This window comes from Tauraco erythrolophus, chromosome 4, assembly GCF_009769465.1.
Source record: "Tauraco erythrolophus isolate bTauEry1 chromosome 4, bTauEry1.pri, whole genome shotgun sequence".
NCBI lineage: Eukaryota > Metazoa > Chordata > Aves > Musophagiformes > Musophagidae > Tauraco > Tauraco erythrolophus.
This window is the reverse complement of record NC_141468.1, coordinates 31,547,307-31,573,934: the sequence shown is the minus strand read 5'-3', so window position 1 is coordinate 31,573,934 and position 26,628 is coordinate 31,547,307. Positions and strand designations below refer to the sequence as shown.

General features: G+C 39.6%; 1 protein-coding gene across 3 annotated transcripts in view; it reads right to left on the bottom strand.

The window, feature by feature from the left end:
- Window positions 1–23,341, bottom strand: part of TMEM168 (transmembrane protein 168) — a 28,768-nt gene extending 5,427 nt beyond the window's left edge. For 2 of the 3 annotated variants that reach the window (XR_015222124.1, XM_086610639.1), the window contains exons 1-4: window positions 23,296–23,341; window positions 17,772–19,038; window positions 6,177–6,319; window positions 2,603–2,877 (exon numbers count right to left, since the gene is read on the bottom strand). Coding sequence is in view for 2 of the 3 variants with exons in the window: in XM_086610639.1 (XP_086466765.1) it covers window positions 2,603–2,877; window positions 6,177–6,319; window positions 17,772–18,908 (1,555 nt within the window). In the remaining variant the exon portion in view is untranslated. Of the gene's footprint in view, window positions 1–2,602; window positions 2,878–6,176; window positions 6,320–13,115; window positions 13,150–17,771; window positions 19,039–23,295 lie in introns of those variants that run through there. The other variant, XM_086610640.1, reaches the window with a different exon arrangement.
- Window positions 23,342–26,628: the final 3,287 nt, after the last annotated feature.

Here is a 26,628-nt window from a genome sequence, read left to right as displayed (position 1 = left end):
CATCTCAGCTTCCAGTAACGGAGAAACATCGTTAGTGAACTAATAAATCCAGTAAGTCTCCTTTTAAAGATGTCATTACAAAGCAAAGACTGCACTGCTGCTGCTGTGCCGTATCACGGCATAAGCCAGCAGTGAGATGCTACTTTTTCTATTAGATTGGAATGTTGTATTTCATTGTTGCCATCTCTCTTCATCCTCTCCAGAGTTCAGAGGACGGGACACATTACAGGAGCTGATGACCAAATGTTCCATCTGTCACGAAACGCCACTGTCCAATACATGCAGTACAATTACACAATCAAACAGCCTTCACGTTTTCTGTTTATACTTCAAGTCACATTCAGGGGCAGTGCTATCTGGAAGGACTATCAGGTTCCACTCCACAATTTATCTAAAATTAATCACAAAAACCAATGCAAGACATGTCACAGGTGCCTCTTCCTCTCCTTTATGTGACTATACATATCTCCAAGTGGAAGATTAAGTTGTGATGGGTAGAGAACTGAAAAGCAACTTTGTGAGAAAATTGAACACCACTGCATTTACACACAGCATCTTTTAGCACTGAAACTTTCTTTTTATTCTAACAGTTACCTTAGCCTTTATCCTGAGGGTGAAGACGGAGTTTCATTTAGGCTACAGATACCTGAACAGGTATATGGCGACCTGAGCTCCCCTGCCACACTCCAGGTCAGATGTAAGCCCACACTGGGCTGGAAGCTGTCTGATTTTTGCATTTAACTCTACATACGCTAGTAAGCTAGTCGTGTGTATGCTGCCAGCCAGCACACAGGTGGGAGGCAGACTTCCACTGCCAGCCTGCTCCACCCAATTGTGTGGACACACTTGGCAACTGTACGGGGTGGCAGCTGCTCTTATGGATAAGACCACCCTATTCTCAGCGAAGTCAATCAGTCACTCTGGCGTGCGCTGTGCTACATCACTCACGCTAAGCTCTGAGTATGGCTGTGGCTTTTTAAAATCACTGATACAGAAGAAGCCTTTGAGAAAAAATACACGCTGCTCTTCAGCAGGTCTAATGGTTAAGGTGTAAAGTCGCACCAAAACGGGTATACGGCCTTAAGATGAAAACTGGCCTGAAGACCTCAGCATGACCACACAACAAAGCTCAAATCTGTCTAGGCTGTCCAAGAGCAGATGCCCCTGGACAGGGGCTGCTGACAGTGAGGAGCTCGCAGGCAGAGCACTATCCGTGACAGTGAATTCCATCCCAGGAAGAAAAAAAGTTGTACATTTTCAACATATTTACTACAAGATACACTTTTTGCACACAGCAACCTCAGAAGCCCAGTTCCATACAGCAGGAGAGCAAGGCTAAACCTACCAATGATTGGAAAACTTCAGCAGGTTTACTAAAAATTTTTATTCAGTTCAGATAGAACTGTCCATTACAAAGAGATCAAAAACAGAACAGGAAAGGGGGAAATAGTGAAGGCTATACCAACCACATGACTGGTTTATATCCAGCTCAAGTCTTGAGGCTACACTGTGCCCACAGTGACTCCCAAACTCCAGGATGTAACCAGACCGTAGCTGTGTCTGTGATACAATGTCTGCTGTACGTTTGAAGACCAGCTTTCCTAGTGTGGATTGTATATCTGCTTCCTACTTCTCTTATTAATTCTTTTACAAAAGACAGAGCACACCTCGAGAACATGCATGCAGTCCTTCATGACAGCCTAGCTGACACAGTGACACAGAACACTATAATTCACCCCGAAGTAGGTGTGCTGGCTCTGCCACGTCCAGGGAATGAGAAGACATTTATGCTTGTTCATTACAGAGAACAAATATTCCTCAAAATACAAGGGAAATCTGTCTTTAGAGCAGAAGGGGGTCATTTCCACTTTACTTTTCTGGGGAAAAAAGTGATCTTTAAAGTTACCTTGTTGAATTGTAAGGCGAATAAGAAATCATGGTTAAACTTGCAAGCGTACACTTGGGGTCAATATTTAGAATCACAGAATGGTTAGGGTTGGAAGGGACCTTAAAGATCATCTAGTTCCAACCCCCGTGCCATGGGCAGAGAAATCCTCCACTACACCAGGTTGCCCAAAGCCTCATCTAACCTGGCCTTGAACACTTAAAATTTAGACAATTTTGAGAAAAACTAGAAGAACAGTTAGCTGCAAAAGGATCTTTATCAAAGTGACTACATAATAAAAACAACACAGAAGTTCATACAGTAACATACCTGACTGTCATACAAAGCGAGCTAAGGAAAGAGCTGCTTCTTTAGATCAAGTTAACTGCATACAAAAGGGGCTTCTGCATTTCTCTCTACCAGCAGAGGTAGTCAGCCTGCAACCTAGCCTATTTTGACGATTCCTTGTAGCCCCTGAACCTCTTAACAGTCATGTTCTGTATATTCCCTTTTCTTTTCCTCCTTCTCTACTAGGAGCTTGTATGAACCTGTTCTCGAAAGACTGGTGGCTCTTTGCCATTCTGGACTATCAGATAATAAATGTGACCAAAACTTCAAAGTTTTGCAGTATAGTATGATTTTTTTAAAGAAAATTAATTGATTTGGAAAGTCTATCAATACCAAAGCTATTAATAAAAAAATCCCCAAAACAGTTACCTGCTAGTGCCCATTCGCCAGTACCATGTGAGTGACCACTGTAATATAAAATGTACGTATCATGTCTGGGTCCATCTGCTGTCCGAAGTTCAAGAAAAGACTTGATCTTGGAGTGAAGGGTATCAAAGGTCAGTCCGCTCGTAGAGTAGTCACAACCGTATGTCTCAATCATGTGATATGCAAAAAATCTTTGGATGGCATTGAGCATGCCTGTAGACCTCAGATTTAACTCTTGCACGTGCTCAGGTGGAAGGAGAGTTGGTTGGCCATCAGGACTAAAGAGAAGAAAAACAGCTATGGTTATAACTTAGGATCATTTCATGCTTAGTGGACTTTCAGCAGTTGTTGACATATTTACCCTGTGCATATTTTTTTCTGCTATGAAGTAGCATTGTTCTAAATTCAAACTGACTTGAAATATACGGTTTATAAACAGTTCAAAATAATGTATTTGAGTGAGGGACCACTATCTCCTCCTCACGTCTGCAATGCTTCACTTCAAAAAGTAGTCCTTACTCAACCCAGTGCTATTCCTGCAGCTGAGAGAGAGAGAGAGAGAAGCTGTCATGTGAACATGCTGGGCTTCAAGAATTTCATTAAGTCCCATGAGAGAGTGCTGCCTTCAGACAGGCACTTTTTCACACACAACTGGAAAGAAGCGCAGGGAGAATAAGTGCTAACTCCACAAAACTTCGTGCAAACTAGTTTCCAATAATAGACTACAGAGAAATCCAAGTACACGTTTTGCTCAGGTATTTTGAATTGATTTCTCTCTGTTCTAAACTGGCCTTTATTCAATATGGTACTCACACAAATACAGTAATTCTTACTCGTGTGTGCTGTAATCTTTCAGCCTAAGAAATACGTTTCAGATAATGGTATTCACAGCTTAGAAAATGAAAGTTCTAAGTGTGGAAAAAGAACAGAAAATGGGAGGAATGGAAGAACTCTGTCCCCCAAAGTTCAGCTTACATCTTGACATAAGCTGTAATATTAGAGCAGCTTTGAGGCAAGACACAGTTGCTCCTCCCAGGAGCGGAATGCAGTTGGCATGGACAAGGCCTGCTCTGGCTGAGTGGAATGTACAATATCCTTGAAATGGGGAGTAGAGTGGTACAAAGGTACCACGGCTCGTCCCTGTTATCAGGGATAAAGAATGACTGGTAAACATAACCACATAGCTGCTAGCAAGGAAGATGGATTGCAACTGCTGTCTCAGCAATCGTGGTGAAATTGTGTCCTGAAGCTGAACTTTGCTCATTATAATGTCATTATAATACCAAAACACACCTTCATCGCAAAAGCTACCCACCTGCAGGCTGTGACCACCCCTCACTGGGCATGCCCTCTGAAATTCTTCTAGTCTGTACCTTTAAACCAAAGTGAGGAAAATTTACACCAATTCTAACAAAGGTGTATATGACTAGAGTCACTCAAGCTCCCCTGAAAGTAAAAAAACAGTATAAAAATGGCTTAAGAGAAGGGGGTGCTGGGGGAAGACCTCCACTGGAACATCTGGGACAAGCCGATGTCCCAGTGATGCTGTCAGCGTAAGCCTGATAGCCTGGTCAAACTGTAAAGGGTTCGAGGAAACTTCCCTCTCCTTAAACGGAGTCTGGTAGGCGGGTTGGATCCAAGGGTCTTGTCTTTCCTGGGAAATGGGCAGGCTGGTCAAATTGAAAAGGGCTCGAGGTAGTCCCCCTCTCTGTCCTCTATTGACCCAACATCCTACTTTATTGCAACACTAAGAAAATTACAAACTAGACCTGGAACAAACCATGTACATACATAGATACGTGTGTGTGTGTGTGTATGTGTATATATATATATATGAATACAACAAGAGAGTGCCTGGGTTCCAAAATGCATTTTATTTATATAGATATATTCTATATAAAAATATAGAATGCATAAAAAATGTATTATATATATACAAAATGCATACACACTTTTTTTTTTAAAAAAAGTCTACATAGCTATTAATTAATCATGGCAATACGCGATTTGGTCTTACGAGACACCCAGTTATTGGGAGCACTCTTCAGGATTTATTTTCAGAAAAAGAAATGCATCCATCACTCTTCAGCCAATGTAATAACGGTAATGGTAAGGAGCATGATTGACAGCTGTACCAAAATGGCCTGATTTACGCTCAGTTACAAACATTGAGAAGTTCTGTGAGTGAAAATACGGAGATGGTCTTACTCTACTACTACAAAACAGGACTTCTGGTTTTTGTATCTATGCATGCACATTATGTATTCTTCACGTATCTTGTTTGCAAGTCAGTGTGTAAAGCTACCTAGTTTCTTTACTAGACTAGCTAATTAAGTTTTGCACTTCCTCCTCACCTGTCTAGTGTCTTCATGGAGGATAACGCTCCCCTACTACAGTTATACTGAATACATCATCATTACTGTCTGTCTCAGCAAACGCAGACTGGGCCCATTACTGAAACAGTCAAGCTTTGTTAACAAGGAAGTTTAGTTCTGTCAGGTCCTAAACACTTGCTCAAGAGTATCTCATTCACTCCAAAATTAGTGGAAGCTGCCAGAGCCAGAATAATATAATACAATGAAATCATTAAATTGTTGCCATGGAAACTAAAATATTTTGTTTCTATTGTAATGTAAATTTAGAGGGTTTTTTTAATCCCTAATAATAATTGACTACATGGATTTTTTTAAAAGAGTGCACAGCTGAAGACTGCAGATCAGAAGCTCAGAAAATTTGTTTTTACAGTATTTTACACTATTTAAGATACAGTGATCTAAGATCAACACACCACCTTCTGTTTCTTTACCTGTTGTTTTCCCTGTCCACTAAATTCATTACACATACTGCAAGCTGGGCAGTTTTCGTAAATCGGGCAGTTCTATTTGTAAGCCTCTCATTTAACTTACTGCTCTGTTTCTCTTGCAACTCAAATAGATAACTTATACAGATCTTGATTATTGTTTTAAAAAAAAGTGTACACACAATTTTAATTACACAGCTGAAGTAGCATTTGCAAGTTCAAAGCTTATAAGAAAAACACACAAATGGGAAAATAATAACAGTACAATCCCTCCACTCCTAAGCATTTCTCATATGGTAACATTGCCATTGGAACAAAAACCAGCTGTAAATTCACAATACCAATAACTGACATGCAGTTCACTCGCCAATATAATTTCAAGGTCTTTTAAATGTAGACATCATCTTATTTAATAGAATTCAAAATTGTTTTGAACTGATCTGTTTGGTTTATTAAATCTCCTCATATAAAATATCTGCACTCAATCAAATGCCCCAATCCTCCTTTGCATGACATATGGACTGTAGAATCTGCCTATGCATGATTGGTGCGTAAAGCATTCATTGGCTTTGTAAAAGCAAACTAAATACATATAAAAAGGTGGAGCTGGAGTTACTCATTCTTTTCGTAAGGTGAAGAAAAGGAAAAATAAAGTGTCTGCCTATTGTCTAAATTTGTATTTAATTACTGAAAAATACAAGCAACAGCACTCAATTGCCTCTAGGAGCTAACAGTACACATTCACTACAGTGAAGCTGAAATATATGGTAACTGTACCTGCAAAAGTTGGTGGGAATCACAACAGCATACCCAACACACGTTCCTCCCAAGCAGTTTCCCAGCTCATGGAAAAGCCCATGAGCCATGGACTCCAGAGGTAAAACGATGAGAAATGCACTCATGAAGATCCCATTGGTTGGCTAAAAAGAAAAGATTTAGGGATGGCATGAAAAAAACTTTCTATCTCTTGGTCATGGTTTTATGAATAATTCCCTGTGTTTGATCAAACATAATTAGGTCCTGAAACATGCAACTTATTATACGTAATGTATACTTATTTTTCCACATATTACATGGTGAAGTACTCTAAAGACAAATTTGGGAGAAGGTGGCTGGTAAGCAAGGATCACTCTTCTGAAAGGAATGCATTTGAAAACACTAACAGCACAGGACTTAGGTTTAAAAGCCCTGATCTTAGCTTAGATTTACCCATTTAAGCAGGAAAATCAAATACCACAAAATTACTTATGTGCATAAAACAAGTATATCTCTAAATATCTGCAGGATCAGGCCTTCATCAGTAAAGTACAACACCGAATATCATGTACCTAGCATCAGATGATAGCGAACTACACTGCATCGTTAAAAATATAGATTTAAATATTCCTGCTTTTTAATGCCAAGACTTTTAAAAACATTCTTTGTGGAATACTGTGTATCACACAAAAGTTGACTTGTGCAAACAGTTATAAACATTATCACAATTAAAAAGACAATTATTTATCAGCTATGTAAATATCAGATGAGAAGGGACATCCATTACAGGTCTTTGTAGCATTCACACAGCTTTGCGCTTTGTGCATTGAGCTTTCCTGGTTTATAGGTAAAAAGCAGTTTTGAAAAAGATTACACTCACTGATACATAGATGATTTCTGTTAAAAAAAGAAGTTTCAAAAGTTAAGCCTCAATCACTAGTACTAATGAAATAAAAATGGACTTCTGAAATGCCAGCTGTCAGCAAGAGGCAGAACAGATACAGAATCATTTTCATTATTTTAATATAATGTGACTGGGTTTAATGAGGCATTAAACGCTTTAGAAAAGGTAGGAACAGTATTAGAATATATAATCAACCAAAAATTTAATATCTATGGTGTAGTTATCAAATATTAATGTTTGTTATGTAGCAAAGGAAATAAATTCACAGCTACAGATTTCTGTCTTGAGAAGTCCTGTGGCCTCTAACCACATCTATGTTTTATTAGCCCTCTTTGCATAAACCTACAAAATTAACGTTTTTTTAAAATCTGGGTATTACCTCATTGTTTAACACTCAGTGATTTGATGTGGAGTGGAAGTTCAGCTTAACACATAGACAAAGGTATTAATAATTTGGAATGTAAACTATACTGAAAAAAAAGTCAACTAAACCAACTCAGTTCTTGTTGGCACATGGCACTAACTCAACTATATTCAGTTTTCAAACATGTAAATATTACATGACTTTGTCTGAAAGAACAGCTTTACCCATCCAATGTGCTTCCTGCCTGGAGGAAGAATACTGTTTGCCATTATACTTCTGAGAGGATAATTTCACCTATGTATCCTTGAAATGGTGACAGCAATACTTTTAACCATAAATAAACATCAGAATCTGATATTAACTGATAACGAACTGATAGCATTATTAACCGATAGCACTGTTCTCAAATAACTGTTAACTGATAGCATTATTCTGAAATTCCAACATCTGAAACCACTATAAAACTATATCCAGCTCCTACTATCCTTTACAGAATTCACGACAAATGAAAAGTTTATTTATTTAGCTGCTAGCTCTCAAGTACATGAGGACAGGACATCAAGCAGACATCAAATCACGTCACAGAACAACCATGAAGAGCTTCCCTTTACCCCCAGCCCTGCACACTTTATCACAAAAGTGCACTTAATATGCTCATTGACTTGCTAACATTCGAGCTACAAAACTGGTTCAGATATAACAAGTCCACCAACACGTGATGATGCTAGTGTTAATACTGCAATCCAGTTTCATGTGGTATAACGTAATTTGATGTTTTGTGCCAATAATTTGAAGCTATGAGGAGCAATGCCTGCCTATGAAGCACACATGCAGTACAGGAGATTCACAATCACTTTTACGTACACCATTTTCTCAGCCATCTCAGGAGGTATCTCGCATCATTCCAGATCTATGCCTTTCCCTGCCCCAGTCTTGCCTACGCTTAGAGGGTCAGGATCCATGAGTAAGTGAGCAGATGGAATGTACTGAGGACAAGTGCAGAGAAGCATTTACATAGTGATTCTCGCGTTTTGTGTCAGAGAATAAGGATTTTCAGAATTTCCCCCAAATCCATACAATCACCTGAAATCACCAGAAGACAGAAAAGCTTAAAACAGTGTAACAATTATGGTGCAACCTCAACTTGTTTTGTTGTCAGTAAGGAGAAAAAAATCCTGTAATTAGGACAATAAAATTTTTGTTTCAAATGTATCAGCAGAAAGTGCTCATTTTTGTTGCTCAGTTTTCCAAATCCACTCTGAAAATGAAAAGGACTCGGAGCAGCAGCAATAAAAACTTACAAAGATTTGGTTAGTTTCTGTTCTATAGAAACCTTGTAAAATATAAGACTTTGATGAAATAGTGGAGGTCTCTAGCTAAATTAGTTTCAAGATTTGGAGATTGCTTTTGCGACTGTAGATACCAGAAGGATAATTTGCTTTAAGTTAAAAAAAGAGGAAGACTTGGATGCTGCAGAAACTGAAGGGATCATCTGGAAAAGCTTCCTATTCATGACGGGTTAGTTAGAGGATTTTCTAAACCTTAGAAAGACTGAACGCATGGACCAGGAAGCATCATAATGCATTTTTATGACAAATTCAGCTTTTCTGTCACATATAAATGTGACTTTTCTTGGATCTTGTTACAGAAAACTTACATTGCATTTGTGTTTTGATCACAGTGAATATATTACAAAACAAAAAACACACTTGCCCATAAAAACTACAGCTACCATAATGTCCTAAAGAATACTACTATATTATTACTTCATATAATTCTATTGTACACGTTTTCTTACAACATGCTATGTTGTTCTAAACACTCCCTGCATCTCCTTAATCCCCTAAAACACATGTAAGTTATTAAGCCTACAGTGTTCTGCAATAACATGACTTGAGACCATCACAAAGATTTATAGTTTTCACCAAACTTCTGATTGAGTCTGACTTCTAAAAAAAATAATTTACATGTAATTGTTGAAAGTACGCCTACTAATATGAAAATACTGGCAAGAAAATTCACAAGTACTTGTGAGATAAGGATCCAACATAGAAACTGTAAGGATCATCTCAGTGATCCATCTTGCTCTGTATCCTGCTTTTAGTTGGTACCAAGTATTAAAGAGGAATGGGAAATATGCTCTGTAGTGTTAATGATTCAACTCAGCTCCATCTGAAGGTTCAACTTCATTTAGTGGCCATCTTACACTACGAAGCAGGAAAGTATTGCTAGTACAGATATTTCACATGCACAGACATCTATCTAGTGTAAAGATGCTGGCACCTGCTGCCAGCGCTTTTTCAGCAGTTTTGGTTTAGAAGAAATATATCACTAACAAATATAAGAATGATTAGTGATGTTTAGACCAGCTCTTTAGTAAGATAGTATTTTAATTCAGCGCTGCAAAAAAATGACTAGTGCGTTTTAAAATATCTAAACTGTAAGAACTTGAAATAGGAAAAAAAAATATCTAATTAAGTTAGTAATTACTGTAAATCTGAAGATAGGTCTCTCTTTGAAGATAACAGCTAAGATGCCAGGTGGAGACTGTCAGTGCTTTACTAAACCCAAAAATTTGATGACTGGTCTTTAATGGAGCAGATGGCCATGGATGCACAGGCAGAGCCAGAAAGGGATTTTGTTCTTTCATTTGTTCCACCCATTTTCATTCTGCTTTTGACTGCACTGGCAATCCCAGCCTGCATTACATGCCTGTACTCTTATGTGCCCACTGATTCCAGACAGGCTGCTCAAAAAGCAAAAAGAAGACAGGGACCACCTCGGCAATTCCACTGGAAACACAAGAAGCCATTTTATCTCTTAGTCTTTGGAGTTTTTTCGCCATTTTCTCTCTTCTGACAGATTAATATTTAGGAAATATACAGTGTGTTCTCATTTCAAATAATGCAGAAAAGGTAAAAAAATACACTTGTGCCTCTGGTTACTGAAATGATAGACAATAAAAGCTGGGTGAGATTTGCTAGTAGTATTCTCTTTCCACTTTTTTTGGCTTTTCAAGCAACACTTTATTGTCAAATGTAACTTTGTTAAAACACCAGAAGAATTTAGAGGTATTTTACAGCTTAGATACATAATTTTATATTCATGGATAGGGTAACTCCAGCCTCAAAGGAGTAAACCATTGCTAGAAGCGAAACAACTCTGTGTGAGGGATGAAAACAAGGAGGAGGAAGAAAAAAAAAAAAGAAACATTAGTTTAAATTGGAAGCCAGTTACAAAGACCTATAGAAAAGTCCTTCTGATTAAAATCGGAATAAATTCCTAAACAGATGTCAACTAAGATGATCACAGAATCACCAAATGGCGAAGGCTGGAAGGGGCCTCTGGAGGTCACCTGGTCCAGCCCCCCGGCTCAAGCAGGGCCACCTAGAGCAGGCTGCCCAGGACTGGATGTAGCAGACCAACAACTGAGGAGGCTTACAAAGATGTCTTTGTGTATTTATAAGCAAAAATTCTGCCTCGCTTTCCATTATCCAAACTGAATAATATTTGTCTATTTTTTATATACACACACACCTGCATAAAGAAATATAAAATAAACAGTTCTGCTCAGCATCTCTGCAGTGATTCTGCAAAAACAAAGAAGTATACGCTCCATGAAGGAGAAGGCTCAGGAGAAAAACGATAACATAACTAACCTGCAAATATTTGATGGATAGCTTATTCCAAATGAAAACAAGATATGTGTATTACAGGTAAAAAGAAGCTTAAAGACAAAATTTGTTAAATTACAATGTAGATCAGCTACCAGAGGAAACAGGCTTACAACAAATTACTGAATGAAAGAATAGTCTCTGGAGAACAATAGTTAATCCATTATTTCTGACTATTAAAACAGCACTGGGAAAATCTAGAAAACAGTTTGCAGAAAATAACCATCGTGTTCACTGGCAGACAGATTTAATGTGTTATGTTTCCCATCCCTGACTCCTGTTCTCATTACGGGAAAGCCTGTGCTTTAGTAGACTAAAGCATAGTAGACATGCATTTGTCCCAGCAAAACCAGAAGCGTTCTCAGAGTGGAGGCATACTAAATGGATTTCTGAATGTGTTTAATCTAAAAGTTTGAATTCTGAAATTAATAAGGCTTTGACAGCAAAGCTTAACACGTACATTGGATGAACAATTAATGCTTCCTTTCTCTTGTCCCCAGAGATCCCCTGCACAACCCAGGGCCTCTGGAAGCGACGGTGCCAGCAGCAAGGAGGGCTGAGCACCTCCCGCAGAGAGCAAGGTGGGAAGCAAAAACAAACAGGATGACAAGCGAGTTTGACAGAAGAGAGGAGCAGTGAGCAAGGAGGATTTAGGATCCAGCTTAAGAGATGATGGAACAGTGGGGAAAGAGGGAATACTAATATTGTAAAAGCAACTGAACAGACAAATCTGTGAAGGAACGGCAAGGCACAGATATGCAAGTCAAACTGGCAAGGAGGGGAAAAACTGCCAGCGAGGAAAAGAAAGGGGGGAACTAAAGATGACCAGACAGACAGAGAGGGGGGGAAAAAAAAGCAGGAGTGGCATGGCTATTTGAGAAAATATGGAGAGAGGCCAGAGGATGCAGCAGGGCCTCTGGAGGAAAAAAAGAAAAAAAAAATTAAACTAAACAAGCAAAGCCTGAGGAGGACTGGATTAAAAACACAAGTCAGGAAGAAAAGCAAGGGAAGATGAAGGAGAAGGACTGGATATGATTTGCATTCAAAGAAGTTACTTAATCTGTGATGTTAACAAAAGTATGTGCAAGTAAATATAGAGGTTACTTAGAAAACTTCTTACTCTTCAGAAAATAATCTTGTTTTTAGAGAAGTTAAGAAAAAAATATCATCTTCAATTTTATTAAGGCATTGCAAATTGAAAAGAAACACCAAGCAACCACACCACAATAAAGACTACAAATCACTAACTCGCCCCAAAACAAGAAAATGCTCGCACATACAATAAATTTTCTTCCACGAATAATTTGAGTTCAAAAGTACTGTTCGTCTAAGTACAAGTACTCCTGCATATCACGACGGATATTATTTTACTAACCTATAAAATTAACTAAACCCAAGAATAATGTACTGAAAGTACTTCATTACATTACTTTACCTGTCTCCGACATAGTTCATTTTTCTCTTGGTAATATTAAATTCAGGTCTTCCAGGGATAATAATTCTCTTTGGCCAGTAATTCAGAAAGACTGTACTGTTTCCTTGGCATAGAGCACTTAACAAAATCTGATTTTAAATTTCTGAGACAAAGAGTCTCCCAATCCTTTCCAAGATCTTTGCCTGCAAATTCCAAGACCTTCATTTGCAAATTTTTCATCATTTTATTGGCTTCTGAAAGAAGTAATGCCTGAGTCATTTACGTAACTTCTGCTGGATCGTGTCTTATCCAAGAGCCCAATTATGGACAGGCATGTGAGTAATTGCTTAAATGAGTAAGCTGAAGTTAAAGAGTCTATTGATCTGACCAAAATCACTTGCACAACTGTGAAGGCAGGTGCAGAACGCTTCTTGCAGATTTTGCAAGGAAAACGTCAAATGTATTTCTACTGACAAGTCAAGGCGTCTTCCCTCTCTATCTAAAGCAGAGATTATTCTCAGAAGCAGCCCATGTCCCAGCTGAAACATGCCCCACTGAAAAGCTGTTACTCCGTTTTTTAATAAAACTAGCTTGAACAAATTACTTTTACACTTCTCGTGCTTCCTGAGCTCATCCTCCAGCTTCAGATAGACCTGACGATTCCACTCTTCGCGTTTAAAGCTTGATCTGCTGGAGAGAGATTCTGTTTTCAAGAGACACAGATCTTCCCAAGCACATATCAAAGCACCAGGAACAGTGATGCTTTCAGTCCTGATTTGATATTTTCCCAGCAATTTTAACCAAATAGAATACTTCTAGCCACCAATTAGCAGACAACTGTCTCTTCAGGTGTTGACCTTTCATACACTTGAGATTTATCCGATGCACAGATATTACAGTTATTAAAAATGTTAAAAGGGCATATGTAATGTGCCTGTAACAAAGTTTTCCATGAAACAGAACCCCTCCCTTCCACCGCCCCGTTTCTTGCTGTAACCTAACATACATAGCTAAACTAGACTTTTTATATGCTAAGACTAATTATTTATACTTGACTGTTAGTAAGTACCTTTCTGAGGCTCAGGTTTTTAGCCAATTCTATTCATTATATAGGAGGTCAAATGGCAGACCATGAAGTGATTTCAAGCCACCTCTCTTATCAAATGCAGTATCATTAAACAAGCTTTCAGTACATCTTCAGAGTCAGGAAAGGTACAAATAAAAAATACTTCATCTTCCAGGTGACACTTTAACAGATTTCAAATATAATTAATACTTACTAAAATGACTACATAAATCCCAAACTGAAGCTGCAAAGACTGAAAACTGTTAATCTTACACATATGAAAAGTCTTTTAAACAATTTTTAAAAGAGCAAACACATTTCCAGGAACTGGTGACTGAGGAATACTTAGTGTTCCTAAGAACATAAGGAAAACACATGTTGAAAATTTAAGTTTAAAAAAATCCGTAAGAACGTAAGAGTGGCTGTATTAGGCTGCACCAAAGGTCCATCTAGAAGAATGTCTTGTCTCCAAAGAGGCCAAATAGATGCCTAGGAAACACTGTAAGGACAGACCAAGCACATATATTTCCCGAGTACTCCAACCACTGGTGGCTCAAGGACTTCCCGAGCCAGACACAATTTCCATATTGCACATAAACCTCAGTGAATTTGTTTCTTTGAACTTGTTCAGTTTCCTCATGAGCCTCTGCAACCGCTCAGCACACACAGCAAGCCGCTATACACAGCCCGAGTGCTAACCCAGTGCTGTATGAGGAGCTATTCCCATCTGTCTGTCTCCAACCTGCTTGATTCCCTCTTCTGCCAACTTCATTCCCCTCAACTTTTGCACTGGAACTGATTGCTCATTGTCTCTTACTGTTTATTTTCTCCCACACGACATGCAATATTTTATATGTTCATCATATTTGCACTTAGGTTTCTCTTTTCTAGACCAAAGCATCCTTATGTATTCATTCCTTCCATGTAAACTGTTTCATGTCTGTAATGAATTTTGTCAGCCTTCTCTGAATCTTCACTTTTTTTCTTATCTATAGGATGGCAAGTAAGAATGCACAGTTATTCAAAATACAGAAGCTATGGATCTACACAGTAGCATAAGGATACCTTCAGTTCTTTCCTAAAAATTCCCAATATCTAATTTGCTTTTTTGACCACTAACATGAAGCTGACGTTTTCATGGAAAGGCATCTAACATAGCTCTAAGATCTCTTTCTATCATATACTGATGTCACCAGCTTTTTTATGCCGCAAAGTTTTCTTAAAAACAAAATAAACCCAAACAAAACCCTAAAATCTCAGCTCACTAAGTATCTGGCAATAACTATTACTTCTTAAAGAGGAAAGGTAGACAGTGTTCTCTAACAGTCTGATTTGTCTCTCTAAATCTTACGATACCTATAAATGACTGTAAGGAAAGTACACATTCACTGGATCAGTTTGTTTTCTGCATTACTGTCAAGCTTGTTAGAACTCCTGAAACAGCAGATTCAAAATCCAGCAAAAGATTCTAAAGTAGAGTCTTGAGGCCTGAATTCCCCCTACAAAGAAGAAAAAACACTATTTTTCTTAAATCTCTAGAGAAAAACAAACGCCCCGCAAGAAGGTAATTGTGTGCTCATGCATCATTGCTTTCTCACTTCTAACTATTTGGAAACTTGACATTATCCAGAAAAATACAAAAAAGGCCACAGTTTCCTGCAATCACTGTCATAAATGATACATCCATTTATTAAATTACGTTCCGGCCAGTATTTTCTGACACGATAAAGATATCATATCTTTCATGATAAAGTATTTAATTTTCTGACAACAGATGAAACAGGCACGCCGATCTGCAGGGCAAACACCACAACATCTTCTGAAGTAGAAATTATTTTAGTTGGAGACAACCGCATTCATAATCTCAGTCTAACGGATTACTATAAATACATGACGAAAGAAATGTAAATGCAGTAAAAGAAACGTAAATGTAATTATCTACTAAAACTAAATTATTACAATAAAAAACTGGTTTCCTGACAAGTAAAAGTATTTGGTCTGATGCCTCTCACTTTTGCCACTACAATTACTCCGTTTCCCACTGAACAGGCAGTACTTCACACAGCCTATCAGACAGAGGTGAAGAGCAACAGCTTATCGTGTTTACACACAGGATGCTAGAGACTGAAATTAGCCAGTGACAAACATTAAGATTTTAGACACACTGCCAGTCTGCTTCTTGTGAACAGTCCTGCATAAGTCATTGCAGGGCACAACAGCGCTTCTTCAGAATTAGAGAGGACTGAAAATCATCAGGCCTGTAACAGTTGCAGTGATTTTGGGGCAGAGGACAGAGACAGAAAAAAAAATTACAATGAATTATCAATCGATGTGAAGAGAAAAAAATAACGAGACAGTTATGAATCTAATCCTCCTTGCTTAGGCATACAGCTTGCAGTTAGGAAGCAGTCCTGCAAGCAGTCCTCCTGCAGGAATTGCCTGCGTGCTTTAAGCAGGTGCTCGGGGAGAGAGAGCCCTTCTCCTCAAGATGCTGCCCAAGTCTAGTGGTTAACTCCCCGCAGACAGGCTCTGGGTGCCACCAGAAGAAACTGCCTCTCTCCAAAGGCTATCAGGACAACTTAGGCATTCGATTTGTTCCGATTGCTTTGTTGGGTGTAACTAGGTGGGGTGACTCCATTCAAGTAATTTTAAAACTATGTAATTATTAACTACCGTGTCTCAGGATGTTAAAGGAGGAGGGTGAGGATAGAGAAATTAGTACGACTGCCTGACATAGATGGTAAAAAATTGCTTTTACTGATGAACAGTCACTTAGCATATAAAAAATAAAAATTTGCATTTTGAGAAAATCACATAATTCTCAGAAGAAAAGTGTGGAAGTTAGCAATATTAGCATGCTGATATTCCATCTATTGCGTCTGTCTCCCAAACTATTTTCCCATTTCTTTTGGCACATCAGCACCTTCATTTTCTGTAAATACATTTTGGGGATTTTTCTTCTCTACTTCTTTCTGGTTCTACTTCTTCCTTTTGTCCTGTCTGCAAGTCCAGACACTATAGCTATGCATGCTGACACTTTTCCAAAGAAAGAGCAAAACTACCCAGCCTTCCTCCCAAGCTTGTCTGTCAACCTCTAATGCTCTTCATGGAAAAAAAAAACAAACAAAAAAACCCCACTCCAAACAAAAAAAAACACAAAACCAAACAAAAAAACAACATACGAAATCTCACAAAATAACTGTGAATTTCCTTTTCCACCAAGTTCTTTAACACCTGTCATCCACAAGGTTATTTAATCTAAGAAAATCTGCAGGAATGGACAGCAAATTGTTTTGGAAACATTATGGAGATATTTCTGTAAACTGCTGCCATAAATAACATATAATATTTATATATTATTATTATTGTACATATATGTAATTTATTTAAGAAATGCATGGGTACAAAAATTATTGTTGTCATTTTTTTTGTCAGCTTTTTTAAAGAAAATAGACACCAAACCCCCTTTCCACCCTACTGCAACGGTGACACCACACAATGTACTTTAACTTGGGAACTGAACAAGCATTTTGAGAGAAGTGTGTGTTCCCTGCTAAAGAAAAAACCAACGTCCCCAATTCAGAAATGGAAAGAAAAGTCAAAAACTGCTGTGTGATTTTAAGAACTGGTCTTTCAGAGGACATATTCTGTGGTGCACAACTAGATTTGAAAATAAGACACTTAGAGCACATGCCAACAATTTACCAGTTTATCAGCTGATCTCTGAATACACATTAATGGTTAAATGCAAAATTTCTGAAAAACACATTCTTAAAACATGAATTTGCCTTGATTCAGTTAAGAGTGCTTAAGAAAAGCCCTCAATATAGTGAGCATTACTAGAGTTCAACACCATGATTTACTTTGAAAACAAATTTTATGGCACAATGAATTTGAAAGCAAAATAATTTCCTAAGTAGGTAAACTCAAAACACTACGGACACTTCTTTTGCCCTGGAAGCATTAATTCTTCCCATTCAGCCCACATAAAGAAGCTGGTACGTTCCAATTGCCTTAATAGGCCACAGTCAAGGCAGCTCAAAGCGTTAAATTTGAACAACATGCTGGTGAAACCAAGGGTTCCAACTTTGAATTGCTGAGCCACAGCACACCATGTCACAGAAATTTTAAGGAGCCAACAACTCTCAGGAGCATTCTCAAGAGGAGGATCAAGATAAGGAGATGATTATTTACCTGCCAAGAAACGGCACCCAAAACAGCAGTCGCGACAAGGCTGAAAAATACTAGCTGTTCCGAAATTAAACAGAAGTGACGCATTCCTTTAGATGCCATAACTCTGTCAAGGCTGTTGTTTTCCGCACGGTGGGTATAGTAGACCTTGTGACAGTCATTTAGTTTTGTGTGAAATCCCCAAAGAGTTATAAAAAAAATCACATGACAGATCATCCAGAAAATTCCAAAAATAGAAAAACCAGGTATCACAAAATACCAGAGATCCAAATCACGTAGTTTAAAGGCTGCAAGAATGAAGAAGATGAGTTCAATGACTCCAACTGAGATGACAGAGAGCCTTCTGCAAATTTTACCACGGTACAAGTAGGGCTTCCATCGTTCAGTAACTGAAAGTCCACTGAAGTAAACGTCGAGAAGGGGATCTGAAATCAGGCAGCTGAAGAAACACGCCAAGGCAAAAGGGTTTGTGGGGATTTGCAAAGATGGAAAGAAGAGTAAGGATGTAATGGCTCCAAAAATTGCCAAATTTGGAATTGCCAAAAAAGACTTCATACGTAAGTCAATAATCAACATGGCCAAAGCCATGACCAACAGAATAATACTCATAGATTTTTCTACCAGCATAGTCGTGCTGGCAATCGCAAATCCAACTAGCTCCAAAAATTCAACTGTTGTCAGTAGAGTCGGTCGATGATGGATACAACCACAAATCCTCTCAACCAAAGCACATAATATCCTTAAAACGATAGCGGAAAGGAGCAAATATTTAGTAGCTTCTTCTTTCACATCTGTTTTGAAGGTAGAATTATTAAGAAAACAGAGAAGGCCGAGCAAAAAACCAAACCAAAGATTGGAAAGACTCAAACTTGCTGTTTCCATTGAAAAATAGTAGTACAGTATGCTGGCAATTCCAAGGACAAAGAGTCCCAGAATAAATATTACCAAAATCAGTGCATCCGCAGTTTTTTCCCATCTGACGTAAAGGCCCATGCAAATGGCAACCAGTAGGTTGATTCTGGCAAGATAGCCAAGGTATCTGACTGATGAATGCATGTTCACTTCTCTGTTTGCCTCTTCTAGCCTTGTCATGGCTGCATAGAGGCAATGACTAACGCAGTAACGCAGTGACCTACACATGTAAACTGCAGTTAGGGGGTTCCACCCACTTGACTGAAAGTAAATATTTGGGTTTCATCCAACAAACACAATGAAATCGCTGCCTCCTGTAGTATCATTTCAGTAACAGTGGTCCAGAATCACTGAAGTCCTGGAAGAAGAATTAAAAGAAGTGTTAGTGGCAAATAATTCCTTTAATTGTACACAGCACAAACACAACACATCCTTTCTCACCAAGGAGTTTAACATCTAAATTAAAACAACAGATAATAAAGATCACGGAATTGTGTTGTTAAGGTCATTGGGGTCATTTTTAAAACCAATATAAAAGGAGTTTTTGCATAAATCTTATTTCCTAATTTGAACAAGAGGAAAAGGTAAACCAAATCTGGCCTGTGCAGTTTTTCCAAAAAACTTACCCATTAGGTTATCTATATTGGATATCTATGGGTATTCAAACTATTCCCATGATACCCATTACCTTCTAAAATATTTTAATATTGTTTTAAAGCATTGTTTTACTTCACCATTACATTTGGTAAGTTCTCACTTTAAACTAAACTTCTTCATTATGCTTTGCGAGACTTCTTTTTAGCAGACAAATAGCTACAGGATTTACAAAAAGAACTCCATAATCAGCTAAGGAGCTTAAACCACAGATCATGGAAAAGGATATTATCATTATCTCCATTTCACAGAACAGGGGTGGACACACAGATGTATCAACTGATCTGGCAACAGTTTCAGAGACTTTTCTCAATGTACAATCAAAGCCTTAGTTTTCATCCCTCCAAGGCCACATTCTTCCCCACAAAACCAAAACTATCAGGATAAATATTCTATTTAGAACACAAGCTCCCTCTACTCAGACACATTTAACTGACATGCTTTTCCTCTTAATGTACTATAGGAACAGGCAGAATTATTTTTAGAGGGAGTTTTGCAAGAAAAGGTGGTTGGCAGATCTCACTGGAGATCATCACTGTTTTACGGGATAAGCTTCTTCCTGGTCTGAACTCAGCCTTGAAACACGAGGACCACTGTAATCCTATTGGTGTTTAATCTTACTAAGTTTATACATAAACGATATTATTAGTTGCTATAATTAGAAACAAAAAAATTAGTGAGGAAACTCTATTTCCTTGGAAATCTCCATTTCACTGTCTTCACATACTTTTCAACTTACCACAGACTTGTCAGAGGCACAGTCCAAAGCTCTCTAGTCAAAGGCAAAAAGGGTTTGTACGTGGAAGTCACAACCCTGTTCTGCACGCAAAACGTGTCATAAGTGGCAAACTGGTAAGAATTACTTAGAGAAGAAGCTTTCTGTGAAACTACACGTAAAGAGAACCACATGTACTTCTGATTGTCGATCTTTTTCTGCCTAGAAATTCTAAACCAGGAGTCACTAAATGAATAACACAGAGTCTATACCTCCAGAGACAATAGGACAGAAAATAGATGGATCACAAGAAAAGACAGAAACAAGAAAATCACCAACATTTTTTCATCTCTAATTTTTTTAAGAAGTATCACAAATTACAAAGAGCCTGAGAACAACGTGTCATCCAAATTCCCTTAGTTGAAACTTACTGAAATCCTACATGGTGTTTATACTTTTATATATATAACTTTTGTTTTTAAAGTTATTAACAAAAAGCGTATCAAAGAGTATGATTATACCGGTTATGGGCAGAATCCTCAAGAAGTAAGAAGACTCATATGTAGCATCTATCATTTTGGAAGTAGTTACCTAGTCGCCCATCTTGCAGCGACTTCTGAAGAGCTACTGGTATGAGAGTGCAGCCAATGTCTCAAGAACACTCAGAGCTAGGTTATAGCTTACTGCTTTCATTTATAATGCTGAGAGAAGTATGAAAGGACACCCTGAATTAAATTCAAAACTTAAGACTTTATTGTCTCTTGATTTTTAAACTATCATTTTTTAAACCAGTGAACAACAAAAGAAAAAATGAATCGACTGATCTGCCCATAAGCTTGGCTGAGTTGAAGACTGATATCCAGTATAAAACCAGTTAAGTAATTGGTGTAGAGACAAACTAGGCCTAAGAAATCCTATTGTTTAAATTACTTAAGTTTGATAACATGCCTTTTCAAATTATGTTAAATACCTAACAACACTGCACTGCAGATGTTTGGATCTTTGGAAAGAACTGTGCATTAAAAATCAGTTTAACTGGAACAGAACACATGCCATATATTTAAAGCAAACAGTTATTACACAATACCGTCACAAGTTGAAGTTTTCTGGATTTCACTGGTGCATTTTCATAGTGCTCATTATTATCACTGTTTCATACATATAAACTTGATTCTGAGTTGCCTGGATGCTCAAGATCTCATAAGATTTCTCCCCTCACTTGATAATGTACTTACTGTTCCTATCAACCTTTCATTTGTTTCTACTTCATATATATACATATATATATAAAAATATATATACATATAACACGCAGCCCAAAGTTAGCCATCGTATTCCAGGTCACGATACATCAGATATAGATATACCTGACTCTAGCATTATCCGCAGTCTCACTGTTTCTTGTGCTAAAATCAACATTCACTTTATGGATGACTTGAGCCATTTATTTCGACTCCTAAACACGCCCTTCTGCCCACGGTTCTCTCTCATTCAAACCATGAATAGAATCATGGAATCATTTAGGTTGGAAAAGACCTTTAAGATCATCGAGTTTAGCGGGATGATATCCCATCTCCTTCCAACCCACTGCACTGATGCGTGACTACTGCTGCACTGAAGCACATCTGCCATCCCGTCTGATTATCTTGATTCCTGGAGCCTTTCTGGAATCTCTCCAAGTCAAGGGGCATATGTCCATATTCCCTTGGATAACAGCCTCCGGGAAGTCAGCAGGCTGGCTCATACGCAAAGGGCGGAAGCTCTCGCCTAATGCCTGGCTGAAAATTTTGCTACTGTCACTAAATTATTTTCTGGTGGGATCAGCAAACTCCTTTGCAGGCAAGCGGCCACGCTATCAGAAAACTACTCTGTCTGGTTCAGCTCGTGCCAAGTGGCGTTTTGCTGCCATTGTATCGTGAGAAAGACGAAAGAGAAGCTCCTCTGCTGCCACCCCACGTGCTGCGCTGGGTGCTGGGGCAGGGGAACACACCTGTTCCCAGCAGAAAGACACAAAGTCCGCTCAAGTATGAAGCGTTCACAGCTCGGACTGTGAATGCAACCTCCTCTTCCCGATCTGCTAGCCAATTAGCAAAAAGGTGTGCTGCTAAACTTCGCTGTTGACAGTTAGTCTTTTTCTAGCCAAAACACATGGTCAACTTTTTGGTGAAAAGAGGAGAGGGCAGTGCCTTCATGACTAATACATCCCATCATGCAGATGTTACCAAATAAACATAACACAGCGATTCAACCCGTTTTAATGAGAAATTTCAATACCTGATTTATTCTTTAAAACATAGCTATTTGTTACTCATTTTTGTTAACACAGTGACTGTTTAGACAAAGACTGTTGAAAGCCGGGCGGGTGTTGCTTTTGTTTGTTTATTAAAGTAATAGCCCTAAAGTTTCAGGCTGCAGCATCTGAGTTACACATCTGAGCAATCACATTCAGATCCAAAACAAAGAGAATATGCGCACCCACAAATTTTTGTCAACTTCTGCAAATCCAATTTTAGCCAAACCTGAAGTCTAACTACAGTTTCGGACACTAAACTATCCAAGAGCTTTCCTATATGCAAAGGAACAGCATTCTCGAAGTAGTTTTTACTATAATTTGTCTCAGAAAGTAGAAAAAAGAACCCAAACACAAAGATGGTTCAGTACTTTAACCGTAGCTGATTTCAAGTCCAGGTGAGGCCCATCTTAAACACTGGACTTGCTGTCCTTCAGCTTTATTCCTCCAGTTTAATGCAGATTTTTTTCAGAAAAGCAGCTCCACGAGACTTTTTAAAACAAAAAGTCGCACTGAGCTAACACATTAATACAGTAGGCGTAACCTGACATAAACGACTCCGTAGTTTTCTGATGTTAACACCAAGCCCACGTTACGGGTTCTGGGCGGCAGACGGGCCGGGAGCACCCAGCCGAAGCACCGGCTGCCGGGCTGGCCCGGCCGGGGAAGTTTAACGGAGCCATTTGGCTCTGCGGAACGGGCGCTACCAGCCGCGGCTCTGCCGGGACAACGCCGCTTCCCACGAGCTGCCGCCGCTGGAAGCCGCTCCGTGCAGACGGCCCCCGCCCCGCAGGGCCCGGGGCTGCCCGGGGAGGCCGCGTCCCCCCGGGGCTGTCTGCCTCCCCTCGCTCCCGCCTTGCCGCGGCAAGCGCTGCCCGAGCCCCGGCAGGCCGCGGGCCCCGCCGTGCCCCCTGCCCGCGGGAACCGCCCCGGCCCCGGCCCCGGCCCGCACTCACCTCCACAGGCATCCCGGAAACTTCCCGCCCCCCCGCGCAGCGCCGCCGCCATGTTGGAGCCGAGCGAGGCGTCCCGGCTACGGGCCGCACCGAGGCTCAAACGCCGCCGCGGCCGGCCGGGCGGCGAGGCCCGGGGTGCTGCCGGCGGGGCCGCCAAACCCAGGGCAACCCTTTGCTGGAAGGACGCAAAGAATCCTCGCCTTTAGCCTGAATGAGAGTTTTCTTAACAGAAGCACTTCCCGCTGTATCGCACACCGTATCCCTTCCGAGGGAAGCTCCGCGCTTTTTCGGGCTGGTGGCTGCTGTGCCCGCGCCAGGCGCGGAGGTGATGGCGGTGCGCGGGGTCGTGGGGGCTGCGCTGAGGGGCAAAGCGGAGGCGCCTGGAGCAGAGAGGAGATATCCGGAGCAACCCTGCCGGTTCCCCAAGGCTAAGCCCAGCACTGAGTGCGGTCCACAGCGTGTGAGAAGGTGACAGGAGAACGGTGGTGGCGTTGACGCTGCCAGGGCCAGGCCCCGGCCCCGGCCCCGGCCCGGGATGGAGTCCAGAGCAACATTTTCCCGGTAAGACGCAGCACCTGCATCTCACCAGGCATCAGCGGGCCGGCAAGGGGCTGGGGCAGTGTTCCCATCGGCTCCCTCCAGCCCCACGTTGTCTCACTCTCAGGGAATCCAGCAGCATCGAGGTGACAGGCAAGAGTGAAAGGAAAGCACATTCTCCCCACCACGCACAAAAAATGCAAGGTCTACAGGCTGAAGGAATGAAAACAACACTTGCAAACCTCTAAACACTGTCAGCTGGTACTTCGGACACCAAAGAGGGAGAGCTGTGTTTGAATCAGGACTGCAAAACCGGCTGAACCCTCTCTGGCCTTTCCCATCATTTGCTAGCAGGAGCCTTCTGGGGGACCGACTTGTCCTTCCCAAACAAAAGTTTTCACCACCCTCACATTATACAGAAGGCACACGTCCTTCACTATCAGTGTTCCACAATATTTTGTGTTGGAAATGAATGTTTTGAATCGGCCCTTGCAGGTAGGTGGGGAAGGGCAGGAAGTTTCTGGATCTTAATAGCTCCATTGCTTAGAGAGGCAAAACGGGCAGTTCGACTTTCAGCGAGTTCAGACAGCTGCAGCACAGGGGCTTCTCGAACTGCATGAGGGGTGGGCTGCTGCGGTTTGTGTCCTTTGTTCCTGTAATCCCTTCATCACAACCAGCCCCTTCATCCCCTTAGTCAAGAGGCACTAGTGCTGACCAGGGCAGGTGCATACTCAAAACATCTAAATTTGACACTGTCTTTCCTGCCTCAGTTATTCAACTGATTCACAAGAACCTCAGTTGTCCCCAAAATCCTTACCCCTCTTCAAATTCTAAATAAAACTGGCCAACAGGCCTTAAGAAAAAAAAAAAAGAAAAAAGCACTAAGAGGTTTTCCTTTACCAAGCAGAACAGCAGAAATGTAAATGTCACCTACTTCAGATGCTTTACCAGCATCACAGATAGCACTTGCTTGGTACTGTGTCTGTCCAGCTATGATTTAGGAATACTCTTAAAGCAACTATTGGTTGAACTTTTTATAAAATATTTTACTTAAAAAGTAAAAAACCAAAATAAGTTTCTATGCAAGTTTGAGAAATGCAATCCTTCTAAAAAAAAAAAATAAATCTTCCTGCTATTCTACAGGTACAAAACAATAAATTGAGGAAAATTGAGGAAATGAGGAAAAAGGAGCAGAAAACCTGAATATATACATATCCCAACTTCTAGGAATCAAAGATATGCTGCTGATTCAAGGAGATACAATTAAGATGACTTAGAATAATCACACTTTTAAAGGCAAGTCAGCAAATCTCCCTGAAGAAAAGGACAGAAAGATTCTGTAGGAAGCAATACTGAGTACAGCTGTGAAATCACATTTTCTGATCTCCACCGTCATGTCAGAGGCCAGAATATACTAGCTAGGTATATAACTAATACTCTCTGCAGTGCTGGGGACAAATTTCAGTTCTGCTGAAATCAAATTTTCTTACAATCTGGATCTGAGTAGGAGCCTTGCATTTTCAGTTATTTAGGTTTCTTTTCCCATTGCCATCATTTCCCAGCACCTCCAGTACTCAAAAACACCATGTAGAAAAATAGAGCAATGATCTCAAAGGGCCAATGTACAATGGGTGCTGCAAAGATATTTTAGGGAGATGGAGAAATTAAGAACATCTAGAGAGAGAAGCAAGGAACCGCATTAGAAAGTGGTTGCATCTTAAGCAGGCAGGCAAAGAAGCATGAGAGAGGATCAAATGGAGAAATTCCAAAAACCCTTCTGTAAAGCAAAGACTACAACTGATGTGTAGAAGCTGAAATTGAACTACCAAACTTAACATCTTTACTATAATCCAGTTGTTTACAAAATAAACTCAACACAACTATTTTCTTGACAAGGAAAATAACTATGCACTGCTTTCACTGGATTTCAGCATAAACAGATTGCACAGGAAGAAAAAAAGGACACCTCCACTCCAAAGAAAACAACTTGTTTTCAGTTTGTTTTTTTTTTTTTAATAAATGTGCTTTGTTCACAAAAAGTAGTGACATAAAGACAACAGAAATGCAAATACACATTTTTTTTTTCCTTTTACTCTCCAGCACCTTAAGAACAAGAGATCTCCTGCACAGTCATAATTTTCAAATATTTCATAACCTAGAAACATTCTTCTTGCACCAAAGCCAAATATCCAACAACTCCTGATATCACCACTTTATTGTTAAGGGAGGTATAAGTATGTAAATCCCACTTTCCTCCTCCACCACAATCTACTGCCCCTTGTTAAAAAAAAACCAAACCAAAACAAAAAACCATAACACCACTTCAGGTATTTAGAATGAGCAGCAAGAAAACCAAGCTGTTATGAATCTCAGGTCCCTAAACCACAAATATAATGGCGTCACTAGCCAGCCAAAAAGGCTTAAATTTTAAATGTTAATATTTTAAACTATTTTGGGGGGAATAAATCTTGGTCCAAATTGCTTTTTTGTATGAATCACAAACCAATTTAGATTAACCAATGCCAACATATATGTTAGCTGGTATATAACCTTTTTTTTTTTTTTTTTTAAAATGGAGTGTCAGTTAAAATGTTAGGTACACTTTGAAGTATGCACAGATTAAGTTTCCATAAACAGCTGAATTTATAGCACCAATATTTTGGCTTTAACATGAACACTGCTGGAGTCAGTGGTTAACTGGGAAGAAAAAAGGCTTTGAGTGACAAATGACAGTGAAGTGGTAAATCACTAGATGCAAATACTGACTTATAGCCAATTTTGAAGCCATCGTGTATT